Here is an 18814-nt window from a genome sequence, read left to right as displayed (position 1 = left end):
ATCTAGGTGACAGTGCATTGGTTCTATACAGTTTCCTATGCACCATTTGATGCGTATAAGGGTCAGAAGTAGATGAAACTCTCACATATCATAACACCTCATTATGTTTATTTATTTATTTATTCTAAAATACAAACTTAAATCAATTCTACAAAATACTTTTTCACTGTATTTTAAAAATGTAATATTTTAACGGTCTATTCCTTTTTCTACTTTTTAATCCTCTTAACATCTCTCCTACATCAAACCTTCGACTATTTTCGTATGTGAACGTACATTCAGTATTATTTATTTCTTTTCGTCCTTTCCCATACATTTTGCCTTTTGCTTGTGAAAGTATCAGAAATAAATATAACAATCATATACTTATATGTATGTAATGACGAATGCTACATATTATGAAATGCATCTAACAAATAAAATAACTTTATAGTACTTTTTTGTATTTATGTAAGTTTTACTTGGTAAATACCACTTTTTATTAAAATTTTATGTGACACGTGTTTCGATGCATTCTGCATCATTTTCAAATATCGTAAAATATGAGTATACATATTTTTGTGTAAACCATTTGTGAATAGTTGATAAGTAGGAAATGAATATGTATAAAACAATACAATTTTTTTTTTTTTTTTTTTTAAATATTGAAAGCATTAACTTTGTGGATCTTATTGAAATATTATTTTGAGAAATAAAAAGACTTGATTTTTTGATCCGCTCACATTTTTACTAACAACCAACTAGTTTCGGCAACAACCTGTTGCCCTCTTAGGAAGAGAGCAACAGGTTGTTGCCGAAACCAGTTGGTTGTTAATAAAAGTATGAGTGGATCAAAAAACAAAGTCTTTTTATTTCTCAAAATAAAATTTACTTATTTTATTTACTAATTCTTACTCAGATATAATTACTTTATTAATATTGTGTATTTTTGGTGTTATTCATTAATATATTGGTCTGACCCTTATTCGCACCAAATGGCGCATCGGGCACTACATCGCATTAACGTATATTGATTGTTATTTACATAAAGACAAGGTGATCAGTCCTACGTCTCAGGTACCAGCCCAGGGATATATCAAATCAATATTATTTTGTTATTACACTCGTACTTATTTTGACCCCCTGAGAATCGAGTACGGAACCTTAGCAAGCTAGGCAAACGCGGTTACCACTACACTATGGAGATGGACAAAATTTTCTTAAAATTTCTTTTATATTGTTTGTAGTTTTCCTATCCAAAAAAAATCACGCACCTTTCAAATGATTGCTTAAAAGTCACGTGAAATTCACGTGAAAGCACTCTGGGCTCAAAATCCCTCTCAAAGCTTCCGATTTTTAAGCTAGTATTTAAAGATGTTACAGACCAAATCACTAGAGAATTCTACTCCCAATGGCTGCACTCGTATGACGTAAGCTAACGTCACTGCAAATATATATACTCGAAAAAATTACTGCTATCCAGACTTCTGTTAAATACATTTCTTTTTATGATGGATTTTTTGTTTTTTTAATATTCATTTGGAGCTCTGATTTTTATTTTTGTAAAAAATATATGGGATAGAGACCAGAGCACAGCGAGAACCAAATCTCTTCTAAGAACTTCAGAAATGAGTACATTGAGCTGTATGACCGGAAACACGTTTAGATACCGAATAAGGAATACGGAAATTCGGGAAATGTATAGTACGGAGGATATATAGTCAGATGGGCAAGACAGCGACGACGATTCTGGAATGCCCATGTCAATAGAATGCAAGAAAATAGACTGGCCCAAATTTCTCTGCAAGAGAACACCTGTAGAAGAAGTTCACCTGGAAGACCTCCAAAGCGATGGCGTGACAGCTGCCAGTCCACGTCACAAGAGATGGATAACGTAACAGACAGATTCGAGGATCTATAAGAAGGAAGAATAAGAAGTATGCTTCTTAAAATCTTTATTTCTGACACTCTTAGCGCGTTTCTTGTTACTGCGGTGTCCGCTCTGCATTCGATCCCATATCGCTCACTCCTTTTAACAACGTCATACATCAAAAAACTTGTATATTTCAGGAGATCGTTTTTAAAGTTTAAGAATATAATGAAATGTATTAAAAATAAATATCAAGCCACTTATTGAACTTTTTACTGTGCAACAGATCTTTTTAGGTGAAACCTGAGGGTTTTTTCTCCATATGAAAAATATTTAGTATGTTTAAAAAAAATAATTAATCAATACCTTTTCTTCAAACTGCTAAAACAACACTTTCTGCCCTGTAGCGGGTAAATATTAAGTTGAAAGTACGTTGCTTTTTCTTGGATATAGTACATTTTCTAGGCATTCCGAAAACATGCACAACTGAAAATTGGCGATTTTTGATAGATGACGTTAAAGTGAGCGATATTTTTTATTTATTTAGCGATATTTTTATTTCTCATCTTTTTAAAATCTGTCATTATCACAATCGTTTTAAGCACTAATTTTACAAAGATTTCACCGTGTTTTACGTCGTGTGAGATAAATCACAAGATATGTTTATGATCCGGCGTACGTGAGTCGCTTTGCCTGGGGGGGGGAAGCTGGCCAGTGAGTGCTCGGACCGTCATTAAGACGGAATTCGTATGCATCGCGCGCTATTTTTTGTACATTTTACATATGCTGACGACACCCTACCCCCCCCTCCCTCCCCCACCCCCCGCGCCTAGGAAGCCCGGATTACAGGACACATACCGTATTAGTTTTTATTATGTATGAATAAATTATATCACGTATGCAAAGATGGGATTTGCATGTTTTTTTCTAATGCAAATTTGTTTGATCAATAAAAATTAAAATGTAATACACAGCATTTTGAGTCTGTCAAGTATTTATTTGTTCACAAATCGGGGTTTTCTCCACTTCATCTCACTCCAGGAGTTATTTTTATATTTTTTTGAAATCTCAACATAGATGAAGAAGAATTATTCTAACCCAACCTAACCTTCTGTCCGCCTCCGCAGTGCAATGGTCAACACGCTCGACTGCCATGCTGCAGGTTCCAGGTCCGATTCCCAGGGAGGAGTGAATATAAATATTAGATATTTTACACTCTTTAATATTTATATAATATTACCCTGGACTGGTCTCTGAAGCGCAAGAGTGATCAACTTGCCTTCATGTAAGTAACGATCATGATAACACTGCGTCAATACGATGCAGTGCCCTATGCACCACTGGTTACGAATAAGGGTTAGAAGAACCTAATGAAACATAGCATTACGTGACCACGATCGTAACCGAATTATTTTACATTCTGACAGACGACTGAAAACATGATTTTCATTGACAGGCACCGTGGCGTTGTTGGGTAGATGCTCGACTGCGAAACTGGCATCGCGGATTCGATTCCCACCAATTGCAAAATAAATTCAAGAAAGATTTATTTTCAATTGGTCTGCGAGTTTGTGATGTGTTTTTGACATTTACCTTCCCTATCCTTACTATCCTACCTGCAGACAAACCTTTGCGGGTTATTCCTTCTAAAAAAAAATATATGCCGCTTTTGATATATTAGTCCACATGGATTTGGACACACTCAAAATTTTGTGTCTTTATTACCATACTGCAGAAGCGGTCAGAACCGTTGGTGAAAATACGCTATTTTCGCGATATTTTACTAGGTATAATAATACCTTTAGAGACGACCTGCCCTAATATGGGGCGGCGCCGGGGCTGATCCTAATACCGAATGTATAATACTGTGGAGCGCGACTCCGTCGGCCCGCTGAACAAATTCCCCATAATGGCGCCTTCGGGAAAAGTCGAGCGCGGAGTAAAAAAATGACAGCTGAGCCCAGCGCCGGCCGGACCATCAGCCATTTCGCTAAAATATTAATAGTGGAACTCTTTAAGGTTTTTTAACGCCTTTTTTTTAAATTGCATTCAAAATATTTACTACTACTACTACTACTACCATCACACCGTTTAGACCGTAGGCAGAGAGGATGGAACGCCACACTCTTCTGTCCTGACATACACTCCTCGACTCCATGCATCTAGTCATACATGCCTTCCGATTACGCAGACTTTTGACACCGCCAGATTTTAGGTTCTGAGTGATCTGATCGTGCCATGTCTTTTTCGGTCGTCCTCGTTCTGTTTTCCCTCTCACATTCGCCACATATATTTTCTTAGCCAATATTTACAAGTAGAAAATTATTCCATTGTATTAATACAAACAAAGATGCCTTTGCATGGCATGTGTGTGGGTACACATTTTATTTTAGGTTTTAATAAAGGGTACTGGAAGAATAAAAAAGATAGCTTAATAGCAACAAAATCTTAGCAAAACTTGGCATGATCGTTATCATAATTATAATCATATGATCAAGTATTTCAAATACTTGAAAGGGGTCAGCTCAGGAGTCAAAGTAATAGGCGGGTATGTATGAGGAGATTCATAAATGTGAAAGAGGCAAAGATTGTTAGTAAAAACATATTGATGTGGTATTTTATTCTCTCTATGCGTGCGGAGAAGCAGCTTGATTGTTAGTTAGTTGCTGAAATACTCGTAAACCTACATTTAATATCAAGTTTTTGGTGTTATTTTTTCAACCGGTTTCGATAACCATCTAAATAATAATTTAAAATATTTTCTGAACGCATTTTGAATATATCGTTGTCTAAAATTATAAAATTACTATATCGTAGTCATACAGAAGAAAGTGACCAACTAACAAAACGTAAAATGTTCAGGAGGGCCATTGAAGTCACTTTTGCTTGGCAAGAAAATAAACATCAATGTAGTTAGTCATTTTAACAAGTCAATATATTATACTTCCAAGTTTAAAATGCTTTTAGGATTTTTCAGGGCAATATTAGGCTAGTAAGTTATCAAATAGTCAATGATCACGTTTTTTTTTTTAAAAAATGCTTTTGGTCACTTTCTCCGGTATGACTACGATATAGTCATTTTATAATTTTTGAAATGGCATAAAAATAAAGCATTAAATAAAAAAAGTCAAGTCGTATAATTAGAGAGTTTGGAAATAAAATAAAATAGTAAAACAAATTTTAAACATTATGAAAAACTATAAGTAAATATATTTTTTTTTAAATAGTTTACCTTTTCCTAGAAATAATAATAATATAACTTCCACGCCTCCATCCCTTCTTACTTCAAACCCCACTTAATAAACCACTCCTTTCCTACTCACTATCAATATTTCTCCGTTTTAAGTTTCGTACGTATCCATCCCTGAAGAAGTCAAAGTGCTTGTTGAAACCGGTGGGAAAAATAGTACTAAAAGTACAACTAATGAAAAACAATGTTTGAGTTTCATTTATTTTCATAAAAAACTATTTATTTTTTAATTTACGATTATTAGAGATGTGGATGCTGGGTCGTTTTATTAATAAGTCGTTATAACGAAAAAAACGGGGTAAAAAGTTTTCGTAATTATTATGACGTCTGGGATCGGCCGCAGCGGCGGAAGACATACAAGATGGAAATTAAAAATGAAACGTGTGCCAAAAACAAACACCGCAAAAACACAGCGCGGGAAATATGCACAAATTATAGCTGCAAATATGTATTGCCGACTTTGTATATTTATCTACGATAAGGCGGGAAAATGCATTTTTCAAAATGTGTTTTGAAATTACGATTTTAGCGTATATAATTTTTTTACAAAAATGGTACTAAATAAATTATACGAAATTATTTGGGCCCGATATACGATAAATCGCAACTATATTTTCTTTAAACCCAGGTCACATTTAACGTAATTATATTTTTTGCTTTTTTTAATTGAAATTTTTTTTTCTTCCAAATAAATATATGGTTTTGAAAAGAAAAGAATTTTGAAACGCAAGGGGTTAAAAAAAAATTTAAATATATTTTTAGAGTGTGTCCAAATACTTTTTCACAGATCTGGGCTTTCTCCAGTTATTTTTTTACATTTTTTTGACAGCCCAACATAGATGAAATAGAACCAGCCAATGTGACAGGGCTTATGACCTGTCGTATGTCGAGTCGTAAATCTTGTAAATACCCAGAATCCCACATTCATATTTGTCTATGTTAAAATATCAAACAAATGTAATGTTGAATAAATTTTATTGTGAAAAAATATATATTTATTTTGACCCCCCTGGAAATTGAACCCGGGCCCTCCAGCATAGTAGCCAAATGCAGGTTACCGCATTTGGCTACTATGCTGCCATTGTTTACAATGGTGACATTACACTACAACTGGAGGCGTATATAATCATATTTTTATGTACCGTACGGGGCTACTTGAACTTTGATGTGTTACTTGAGCCCAGTACAAAAGAAAATATTTAGATCGTAGTATCGATTGAAGTATTGTGACAATAAGTGTCACCTGTCAGGGAATCAATGAATCATGTCGATACGTTCATTATTGTATACCAAATACAGATTTAATTTTTTTTGTACTGGGCTCAAGTAACACATCAAAGTTCAAGTATAAGTTCTACGGAATAAGATCCATTTTCAAGGAACAAGTATTTTTGGTGATTTGAAAATAACACGTTTTGTATTTTTATTTCCAGGACACAAAGTTTGGACGAGAGACTGTTTATGACCCAGTCGGAGATCTACCAGGTGGGCTGGCATCCTGGCTCCGACACCGATACTCACCTCATCATCTTGGTGTCTGACAACACGTTCAGGTCAGTGACATCCATGAAGGCAGTTTTACATTGAGTCCGTTACTGACGTTAGTATAGTTGTTTTCAGGATATACTAGGATCACTCATATTCATTGTTAGGTGTTTTCAAGATGTATTAGGACCACTCATATTCATTGTTAGTTGTTTTCAGAATGTACTAGAATATTATACTATACCACTCATATTCATTTTGACTTGTTTTCAGGGTATATTAGGACCACTCATACTCACTCAGGGTATACTAGGACCATTTATATTCATCATTAGTTGTTTTCAGAATATACTAGGATATTAAACTATAGCACTCATATTCATTTTTAGTTATTTTAAGTATATACTAGGACCACTCATGTTCATTATCAGTTGTTTTCAGGATATACTAGGATCGCTTACATTCATCTTTAGTTGTTTTCAGGGTATATAAGGACCACTCATACTCACTCAGGGTATACTAGGACCATTTATATTCATTGTTAGTTGTTTTCAGGGCCACTCATATTCATTGAAGTTATTTTCAGGGTATACTAAGACCACTCATTCATTTTTACTCATTTCCAGGATATACGACGTGTCTGACGGGCGTTGTGTCCGCGTGCTGCCGCTCGGGCGGCGCTGCGCCCCCGCGCCCTGCCTGCGCCTGGGCCCCGCGCTCGGGGAGGCCAGCGTGGCCTTCGCGCTGCCCCCTCCGCGCACGGCCAGGGCTTCTGAGGGCAAGGCGCTCGTGTGGCCAGCTCTCGTGCTGAGGGGCAATGGTGACGTGTGCATTGTGGATATGCTTATTGAAAGTGATGGGTAATTTTTTTAAGTATATTTTTTTTCTTCTTCTTCTTCTGCTTTGTGTAGGCTTTATGGCCTGTTTTAAAGAGGGATTAGCCTCCTGCGATGCTGTTTCCTAGCTGTCAATCCATCTCTTTGTTGGTCTGCCCGCGATTCGTCTACCTTGGGGTTAACCGTGCAGCGCAATGTGGGGGAGTCTGGATGGTTCCATTCTCCTCACATGCGCATACCATTGTCTCCTTCGTTGCCTTCCCCACCTAACGACATCTTCTATCTCGCATATTTCCCTTATCCTAGTGTTCCTTATTCCATTTCGTAGACTCTTGCCAGATGTGCTTCTTTTTTTGCAGATGTATTTTTTAATTACATGTATTTATGTCTTACGGTATAGAAGAGAATAGCAGAGCTGAAGCGCAAGAGTGATCACCTTGCCTTCATGTAAGTAACGATCAAGATAACACTGCGTCAATTCAATGCAGTCCTACGCACCATTGGGTGCGGATGTGGGTTAGATGAAGAACTTCAGGCGTGAGTCCAATATGACACATTTTTCCATATATATTTGTAGAAAAAATATACCAATTATGTACATATCGTTTTTCACAGTCTATGATTTCTCCAAATAAATTCACTCCGCTATAATTTAAAAAATTAATAATTAAACAAAATGTAAAAAACAAGTGCGGCATATCCACAGCATTAGAGGGCATTATCACCCAGCTACATAAATTTTGAGTGTGTCAAAATACTTGTTCACAAATCTGGATTATATCAGGAGTTATATTATGATTTATTTTTCAACATCTCAACATTGATGAAGAAGAATACCGAAGTCTGGGCATTTACGGGGCTTAAGACCGTCAAAGGCTGGTCTAAGTGATCACTTTACACCAACGCGTAACATTCACCAATTCTACCCATGATTGACAACCACACTACCCAAATTCTTGGAATTTCTATATATACTATCCAATTTTGAAACATTGTACAAAAATCACTAGAATTTTCGCTATTTTGCCTATGATGGTCGTAATCCCCGTAAATGCCCAGATTCCATATTCTTCTTCATCTATGTTGAGATGTCAAAAAAATAAGATGCTTTGTATGTTTTTTTTTATGGAAATTGCATTTATTATTTACCTTGCTAATTATGTACAAGGTTTATAGATCATTTAGTGGATTTTTGTTTCTTCCAGCTAATTTAATATGTTTTTATTTGAATCTGTGTTGAGGACAGGAGGGATAATCTAGTGTGGGCCAATCAGGAATTTCTCAGCATTTGCTCATTTGCTTTATATGGTTATTTGCTCCTTTTCAGCACAATCCCCAAGGTCCAAGGCCCCCTGCCCATGTACCCCCCTGCCGACGACAACTACGGCGTGGAGTCCTGCTCCATCCTCTCTCTGGGCTCTCACCTGGTCTGCGTGGCCACCTGCGGGGGCACCCTGTACCACTGCGTGCTGCTCCCGGATGAACAGGATAATGAAAGGGTATGCTCTTATATAATTTATATTTGAAGGACTAACTTTGTGAATATAATTAAAATGTAACTTTGTTTTAAAATCACTATAAATATTTTATTATAACTTAATTATAATGTCTACCGGTGTCGAAGCTAACCGCTTCTTTATCAAGACTGATTAATACTATATTTATAGTATTAATGCCAAAATGAATTAAGTGTTTTTTTCCCGAAACTTAAACCTTGAACTTCGAAAACGTTTGTTGAAGTGCTATGTCTTCCCAATTGCTTTCAATGAAGAGATGGACACTCACACAGGCACTGGAAAACCGAATAGAGGCGTTTGAAATGGGTCTCTATCGCAGTTTCGAGTTTCATGGCGTGATCGGGTCACCAACCTAGAGGTCCTCAGACGGATGAATACCAATAAGGACCTCCTACCAACCATCAAGCAGAGAAAGCTGATGTACTGCGGACACGTCATGAGAAATGAAATATATTGTCTTCTCCACCTAATCATACAAGGAAAGATTGAGGGGTGAAGAACTCAAGGACGCGTATAATGGGAAATAGAAAAAGAACATTTGATTATTTCATATGTTTTCCTTTGCAGATCAACCTGAGCCACAATCAAAACACTTCTCTAACACAGAATCAATCTTTATACGTCGTCGAGGCCATAGAATTAGATTTGGGGTTGAGTCTGAGTGACACAGATCCCAGTTACTCCTGTCCCATATACCTGACTCCAGTGAGTATAATCGTATTTTGCTTTATTCTCAATATTATTCATATTTAAAGCATTTACTTTGTGGTTAGTCATTTTTACTTATTTATGTTTTTACAAAAATGTTAATAATATTAGTATATAACCACTCACCGAGATTTTTACGTCTACCGGTTTCGAGACGTACCCGTCTCTTCGTCAGGACAATCACTAACACAGCATGCAAACAATATCACCCTTCATCACCATAGTACCATTCACCACTTAAAACTACCCGACCCGAAGACCAACATGCACTGAAGTTTTTACCACAGACATGCGTTACGAGCCGAGGTTACATTTTTGATGATGAAGTATATGTTTAGGGAAGTGATTCTATATTTTTTTGGTGGTTTTTTATAATGATTTGCTTTTAAGGCCATACTCGCCATTATAATATTCTCAATACTATTCATATTTAAAGCATTTACTCAGTGGTTAGTCATTTTTACTTATTTATTTTTTTACAATAATGTTAATAATATAAGTATTTAACCTTGTGTGTATTTTGCCATAATGATTTACCAATGAATCTGTCATGAACATCACTTCACCAACCAATGACAGGTATAATTGATAAACAACTTAAATTCATCAGATTTGCGTTCGTTTTGCCCGTATTTTTATGCGATTGGGTTGGGTCTTTATCCAATAACGCCTGCAATTCCTCGTCTTCGAACTTTTTCGTTGCACCAGGATGGTCATTGTCTGTTAAATCGAAATCTCCACTTTTAAATTGACGAAACCATGTCTCACATGTTCTAATTACTGGAGCATGTTCACCATAAGTTTCTACCAGCAACTGATGAGCTTCAACTGCTTTTTTTTTGTTGATGAAATAAGAAAAGCAACGAATGCCGCAAATGCGATTTACTTGGAACGAAACTCGACATATTCACTAAGGTAAACAACTATGACAGAACTATTTTGACTATTTTGGCAGAATGTAATTTGTGTATTTTTTAAGGTTAATGTCCATAGAAAAATATGACAAAGATGCCAAATCATAGAAATGTATACATATCTCTAGCGACATCTATGAGTAAAACCGGCAAACTTCAACTAACACCCTTATGTATTAAAAAAAACTATGCAATTATACTTCTAAGCCATTTGACCCAATGTTATCAGCCATCGCGCCTAGCGCATATCCTGCATTGGGGGAATTTCAGATGTACGTCCCTGGCGCATGTGTCACACGCCAACGTGCTAACTACAAACGCATTGATATGTTCATTATTGAATGCCAACCGTTTTACTCATCAGCCAAAAATGGTAAACGTATCTGTATTTGGACGTTATTTGACTTATCTGTGTGAATGTCCCTTGCAGGATGAAGGCGTAAAGAATAGGTACTTCTGTACACACGAGACTGGAGTACACATTATCACTGTCCCGATAGTCAATCAGCTGGAAGCATTCTTTGATGGAAATGATGGTAAGGAAATAAATATACTGGAACCTTGATGTAACAAATCGCAAGGGGTTTTGAAAAAATCATATGTTGAGCGATTTGTTATATCGCTCACTCCTTTCAACAACGTATATATCAAAAAACTTGATTGTTCAGGAGATCGTTTTTAATGTTTAAGAATATAATGATTTGTATTAAAAATAAATATCAAGCCACTTATTGAACTTTTTACCGTGCAACAGATCTTTTAAGGTAAAACCTGAATGTTTTTTCCATATTTATATTCTAATATTTCAATGTGAAACAATAAACGACTTTCGACAACAATATTCGACAATATTTCAATATTTCAACAGGATACAGACTATCAAAAGCTTGTGTGATGGATACAGAAAAAGAGGTCTGAAGATCTTTGGGTTGTGTTCAACTTTGTATTTTTTTTTAATAAATACATTTATTTACATCTAAAACTTGTATTCTTAAAATTTCAATCTACCAATGGTTATGCAGATTGAGAGGACGGTATTTTTACTCAATCGTTTATCCTTGTGTATTGACTTCTTTATCCCGCATTCATAGTTTATTTCAATAGGTCCCTTTAAAAACGATAGATAGAGGTTTCACTGTATACGATATCTAACTTCTAAAGTACGATATGTCCACTTTTCCAGGCGACATCAGCATGCTCCTGCCGTCGCTGAGCCAGCCGAGCACGGCTGAGTACTCGGTGTGCACCAAGAGCAGGGGCTGCGAGCCCCACCCGCCCCTGGGGCTGGCCGTGTCCTACGCCCCGCACGCGGCCTGGGCGCTGCTGGGCGGCGGGCAGCTGCTGGGCCGAGCCCTGGCGCCCGGGCACGCGCAGCTGCTGGCGGACCCGCGCCACTCCGCCCGGGACCCCCGCGGGGGCCAGCTCTCGGCCTCCTTGAAGGAGGTGAGGCACCTGTACTCGTCGTTTGGTTTATTTTACATGAAACTTAGACTCAAAAACATGTCAGGAATAATACAATAAGCGCCCTTGAGGTGATTTATTACAAAAATGTTACATTTGTTACATAAATGGGTCATTTTTCCCTTATGAAGAGATTTTCTTATATCTAAGTTTGACAGTATTTAAATGAAAAAAAAATCCCACACAGTCACAGCCTCAATATGCACAATCTAATATATACTTTACTACAATTTTTCTTCTTTAAACCCCCATCCGCACTATCCATGGTGCATAGGGCACTGCATCATATAAACGCAGTGTCACCTTGATCATTATTAACACATGAAGTAAAGATGATCAACCCTCCGCTTCAGGTACCAGTCCAGGGTAATATTTAATAAATATTAGAGGGAAAAATCACATGTTTGAATCCGAGGTCTTTAATCTTTCCGGTCCCCCTAAATTAAAAAAAAAAATCTAGGTAGAAAGTTATATTCCAATTGAAAAGATCTTTTGTCCTCTGCTCCACATACTGTTGTAATAGATACGAGTGACAAAAATGTAAGCTTGGAATTTGAATAAATAATACTGATGATGAAAAAAATGTCGAATAACATTTGACATGAGACCTAAGAGCAAAAAATCGATGTCGAATGAGATTCGACATTGGACCAGTAAGGGTTAAGTTACAAAACCTTTTACTATCAGGATTTTTTAAATGAATATATCATGTGTCATGTTTACAGATGCAGAAAGTACCATTCGACATGCACATCTGCCAGATACTGAAGCATGACATGTCACAACCGCTACTGAAGATGGCAACCCAGACGGAACCACAAGCGCAGGAATGTTTCGAGGTTAGTTTACAAATTTTACCTGTAAACGTATCTTTCTTTCGAGTGTGACTACCACCAGATGAAATGAATGAATGTGTATGGAAGAGGTCCATGCAAGATGCAGTGATGTTGTTGTGAGTGCTACACAACTCTTATTCCAGAGACCCTATTGATCTCTCTAGATGATTTTAGGAGGAAAACCATTCATTCCGCATGAGACATCTAGATAAATCAATATCATAGTGAAAAATCCCTGATATTTATTTCGACCTGACTGGCAATCGAACCCAGGACCTCTAGCAAGGTAGGAAGCTAGGCAGCTATAGTGGTGACTCTTTTCATGTCAGAAGCTTATTGAAAATGCTAAGAATGAAATTTTGATTATGTTACTATACAACATATTGGTGATTTCTTTTAGTTTGCAGTTTTTGATATTGTTGTAAAAATTAGTACATATATATTTAGAATGAATCATTGTCAGACGGGAGGAATATCTAATTTAACATACTCAACCTATAAAGGATTATATTAGACTCGTTTTGTGTTTTTAACAGCCGATATAATCAATATTTTCATTCATTATTTTCTTTTGGAAAATTCGCTTTCATAAATACGTTGTTTTCGTAAGTTGATAATGATAACAAATATGGTAGTGTAGTGGTAAACAAACAATCAACACAACTACTATTACAGCTCTATAAACCAAAGACAATAAACCATATGACGTCGTTTGATGACGGAAATTTGATGATGGATGCGAACGTTTGTTTTTCGTTTTATTCATATATTTAAAGTTTAAACCTTAATACTTCCTTAGTTCTCTACAGATTTCATAAGAATGTTATCGATAGTCTTGTGATTTTTCATATTAATTTACTAGCCAATAAACTAACATCGTGACAAAAATCGATTATGAACTATTGAGGATTGTAACTAACCCTTTGGACGCGTAAATCGACTATAGTCCATAGCTTTTGCAAGCCATGGACTAAAGTAAACAAATGAAAGTAAATAAAAGGAATTTTATAAAATACTTTTTTCTTATGGAAAATTTGCATTTTTCAAATCAACTTTTATTTTTTGCTAAACTCTTTCAAAGGGTTCATATTTGAAGCACTTTTTGATTTACCTTTTAAAAACTTTATTTTAAAATCACTAGGTATCTTTTATGTTGTGATTTTTCAAACAATTTCTTTTAAATGTTGTGTTAAATATAATTTGCTTTTATCACTAGTAATATTAACAGCATTTCTTACTTCATTTTATAAATGTTAGTAAAGAGTTTATGGCAAAAAAATATGTATGAAAATACTTTGTACATTGCTATTCCCCTTAATCAACCTTAGCTGGTAAATATGGTAAACATGAAAATCAATAAACTGAAATCTTTAAAAGAAATTTGTTTTTTGGTCTCTTAACGCTAATCATGCCAATCAGTGCTGAAATTTGGTTGCGTATTGCGTATTTCCAACTCAAATAAAATATTTAAAAAATTTGACACCAAGAACATACTGCGAAGAAATATAATCCAAAAAATATCTAATACTATCCCAGTTGAGTGACCGACAAAAGTAATAGTTACCCATTAGTCACATCTCTAATCAACTGTGAGAAAAACATTGTTTGAAAAACAAAAAAACACCTTGAGGTAGCATAGTGCCCTTGAAGTAATATTTTGCGAAAATGGCGCCATACAAATTATCCAAATTTATTCTTATTCAGCAATGTGTACTAACTATTTGGTATAATTCCAGTTGCTGATCCACGCCACGCACGTGTTCTACGCAGAATACTTCAGCAAGCTGGAGCGCGCACGCGAGGAGCTGGACAAGCGCGTGCGCACGTTGCGCCTGCTCAAGGCGCACCAGTTAGCCGAGGTGCGCGCCGCCGGGCAGCCGGGGGGCGCAGACGCTCCGGAGGCCGACAGGCAGCGCCTAAGAGAGAAGGTCAAGAGGGCCACCGAGGTGCAGCAGGAACTCAACCAGAGGTAGGGCAGGGAGAGGGTAATTTAACATGTTGAACCCAAATTTGACAAACTGTAGCAATCAATAATAGTAAGGTTGACACAAATTCTGTGACGTCTTTGATAATTTTCACCGCACATTTGGTACACAACCTGTAACACTTTCGATAATTTTCCATGCATATTTGGCACAAGCCTGTAACACTTTTGATATTTATCACCGCATATTTGGCACATGACCCCTTTGATAATTACCACCGCACATTTGGCACACAGCCTTGTGACACCTTCGATAATCACCGCAAATTTGGCACACAATTTATGACGCCTTTGATAATTACCACCATGCATTTGGAACACACTCTGTTACACCTTCGATAATTACTAGAGCACATTTGGTACAAAGTTTTAACCCTTGTACCAAATATTGTTTGGTACAACAGAGTACCCAAAATTCGAACCTCAATTTCTCTTGTCCAAGTGTAAAAAATATTGTTTCATTCATTGATTTGACAGTCACATTGTGTTAATATCTATCTGTTTTTAATTTAAAGTTTACCTGGTAAATACCACTATTGGTAAACTTAGTAAAACTTAAATTGAAAATGTTGAATATTGTAATTATTTTTTACTTGAGATTTTGCTGTTGACATTGTTGAGAAAATAATCCCCTAGAAAAATATCCTTTCAAACCGTATACATTAGTGTCTGGCAAGGTAGAAGGAAGCCCCGAGGATGATACGGGATCATACCAAATGGAGAGAGGCTATCCATTTGTATGCAGCAAAAGGGGCCTCAATCCTTAATCATGATGAATAGGAAAAAAGAAATATTATTTAGGGTAGGCACTGCTCATGCGCCTATATGAAACTCACGACACTGCTCCCATCCGACCAATAGACAGTTTGGTGAGTGTTCAGTACGACAAGGACAATCAATATTACACGGCAATAAAATTTTCAGATGCAGCAAGGTGCTGAGAGCTCTTCGACAGAAACAGAGTGTTCCATCCCTCGCAGAGAAGGAAATGGGTGTCGAAGTCACACAAGCCGTGCAGAGAATCAAGCAGTTCAAGCTAGAACTGGACAAGATCAAGTACAAAGTCATCTGTCACAAGGAAAAGGTGAACTTTTTGTAACGTCCATGTCATTTCTTATATATGTAGTTTTACTTTATTAATACACTTCGAACGAGAAAGGTATTTCTCCACGTTCGGTCGATTGATGCTTAACCTGTTAACTGGGCGGTCCGCTGTTCTATTACGCAACTTGTAACAGGCGCAAATACTGATTCACTCTGTGTCTTAAATTCATGTCGAGACATGTATGGATGACTAATACCCTTGTTCGAAAAATATACGTCCATATATGTAATATAATTAACATATATTTCAAGGACGTATTCATATGTCCTAGCCGTAACCGATATTGTTTGCGTTTGACGTATTTATGCGTCTCGGCCGGTTTACAGGTTAAGGACGGGAAGGGTATTTTTACCTTCTGCGCTGGGCTTATTTCATAGTCAGAAAAGAAGAAATTTTCCAATGTTTTAATATGAATATTATACCAATCCTTTGTTAAGATCTTAAACGTGTGTGCATAATTATCAAATCCCATCGCCAGTGGTCCGCAGGCGTAAAAAATACCCATCTCAAATGTGTTAACGCAGTATTTTAGTATTCCATCCTTGAGGGGTCAAAAAAATGTTAAAAGTAATTTGAAAAATGTCTTTTTACAAAAAGGACGCTTTTATAAATTATACAAAATTGTTATTTTTTTTGGATATTTTAGCAGGATATTTTAACAACTTGAACATGCTAATACTATTGAAGGTAGAGGCAACTTTTAGTACATAGCTTTTGCATGCTTTTCTCCCTTTCCATCTTCCTCCATTTCCTATCATGTAAAGCATCAATTTCTTGTCACTCTAAGCTCCTTCACTTACGACACCTGTATCCCCTTAAATATATATTACTTCTATATCCAGTCCGCCTCCGTCGATTCCCAGGGGGGGTTAAATAAATATAAGTGATTTTTTCACTGTAATATTTATTTAATAATTACCCTGGACTGGTACCTGAAGCGGAGGGCTGATCACCTTTCCTTCATGTGTAAACGATCAAGATAACACTGCGTTTATATGAAGCAGTGCCCTATGCACCATTTGGTGCGGATAAGGGTTTTTATTATTATTTATATCCAAGTGAAGCGCAGAACTGTTCGCCTCTCCTTCATGAAATGAACGATGTAATTAACACCACATTATAACTAAACTATAACTTTGTTTTAAAATCACTATATGTATATATATATATATTTATATATATATATATATATATATATATATATATATATATATATATATATATATATATATATATATATATAACGTGGTAATATTTTCCTTTTGAAAATTAAGTGTAAATAATATGTAAAGTGGGTGTATAATAATAAAATAAACAATGTGTTGCTTTGTAATTAAAGTTTATAATTAAAGTTTATTCTTAATTTATCTTTATAATAATTTTTATATCTATCTATCTATCTATCTATCTGATTCTGACAGTTAATAATATTATCGGAAGTCTTTTGTTTTATTGTGAGCGACGCATGCGGCATCTGGTGGTAGAACTGTTTTATGTAGGTACTTTTTGTAAGTACTTAATAAAATGTATAGGTAGGTACCTAGTTATTTTATTACATCTCCCCCCTTGGGGATGAAAATTCATAGTAAAATTTTCACTCGTCCTCCGGATCATCTTCTTGTAGTGAAGGGACTGGTTTTGACTTTTTTTCTTTCTTGTTTTTTTTTTTCTTTCTTTCTTTTTTTCCGTTCTTTTTTCTTTCTTTCTTTTTTTGTATTTTTTTTTTCTTGACCCTTTTAAAGTAGACACAGTTTTTCTCAATCCATTTGTTTTTTTCTTTTGAATTCCTTCATTTTTATTCAGATCTCTTAAAGTATCTTCTAATATAACCAAATGTACAACTTTTAATTGTTCATCTGCATTTTTATTCGATTCTAAAACTGGATTCCGGCTTAGACAATCTACTTCTAAATTCTTCTTTCCTGGAGTATATTTTATTTCATCTTTCGTAGAAGTTTTTTCTACTTTATTTTTATTTTCATTTTTCAAGCACTGTTTCTGTGTTATTTGTATGTCTTCATTTTTATTCTGATCTTTTGAAATAATATCTTTAGACACAATTGGAGGTTTAGGAGGTTCAAGATCAACAAAAAAATATCTACATCTCTTAGTGGATCACTTTACAAGATACGCATTTATTTTAACCTCGAAAACTCAGAATGCAAATGATTTTATAAAACTAGTCATGAAAATAACAGAAACCGAGGATATTGGTATGCTTCTCACCGACCAATACCCAGGAATAAACTCGAAAGAATTCAAGGAATTCTTAAATGACAAGCGGATCCCAATAATCTTCACTGCAGTAAATGCACCATTCTCAAATGGCCTAAATGAAAGGCTGAATCAAACATTGGTGAACAAAATCAGATGCAAAATAAATGAAAAAGGGAAAAGAAGAGCATGGACCACAATAGCTCAAGAATGTGTTAGTAAATATAATAATACTAATCACTCAGTCACTGACTTTTCCCCAAGTTATCTTTTATATGGTACAGATGTAAATATTTTACCCAACGAATTAAAACAAGGAAAATCTAATAATGACTGGATTAGAGACAGGCAAATAGCGCTTGAAAATACAATAAAATCACATAATTACAATAAAACATTATTTGACAAAAATAGAATAGGCTGCGAATTCAACGTAGGAGACATGGTGTATGTGGAAAATGGAAACAAGCTAAACAGAAAAAAATTGGATGAACTAAAAATTGGACCTTATAAAATTATTGAAAAAATTTCTAACTCAATATACAGAATTGATACAGGTCACAAAAAAATAAAATCAAACCTTTATCATATCACTAAACTTATACCAGTCCCTTCACTTCAAGGAGATGATCCGGAGGACGAGTGAAAATTTTAC

The 18814-nt window shown here is 35.6% G+C and overlaps 1 protein-coding gene across 1 annotated transcript in view; it reads left to right on the top strand.

Moving 5' to 3' along the window:
* The window catches only part of mbo (Nuclear pore complex protein Nup88), a 182958-nt gene that overhangs the window by 156411 nt on the left and 7733 nt on the right, over positions 1-18814 (top strand). Inside the window, exons 3-11 of the mRNA XM_088259693.1 lie at positions 6533-6652; positions 7211-7444; positions 8748-8919; positions 9505-9642; positions 10990-11095; positions 11743-12002; positions 12746-12859; positions 14593-14825; positions 15765-15924. Of these exons, the coding sequence (XP_088115819.1) occupies positions 6533-6652; positions 7211-7444; positions 8748-8919; positions 9505-9642; positions 10990-11095; positions 11743-12002; positions 12746-12859; positions 14593-14825; positions 15765-15924 (1537 nt within the window). The remainder of the gene's footprint in view (positions 1-6532; positions 6653-7210; positions 7445-8747; positions 8920-9504; positions 9643-10989; positions 11096-11742; positions 12003-12745; positions 12860-14592; positions 14826-15764; positions 15925-18814) is intronic.

Source organism: Brachycentrus maculatus, unplaced genomic scaffold (assembly GCF_059751285.1).
Source record: "Brachycentrus maculatus isolate JH-2025_06_01 unplaced genomic scaffold, ASM5975128v1 h1tg000119l, whole genome shotgun sequence".
Taxonomy (NCBI): domain Eukaryota; kingdom Metazoa; phylum Arthropoda; class Insecta; order Trichoptera; family Brachycentridae; genus Brachycentrus; species Brachycentrus maculatus.
Note: the sequence above shows the minus strand (reverse complement) of the source record. Positions and strands in the feature narration are given on the sequence as shown.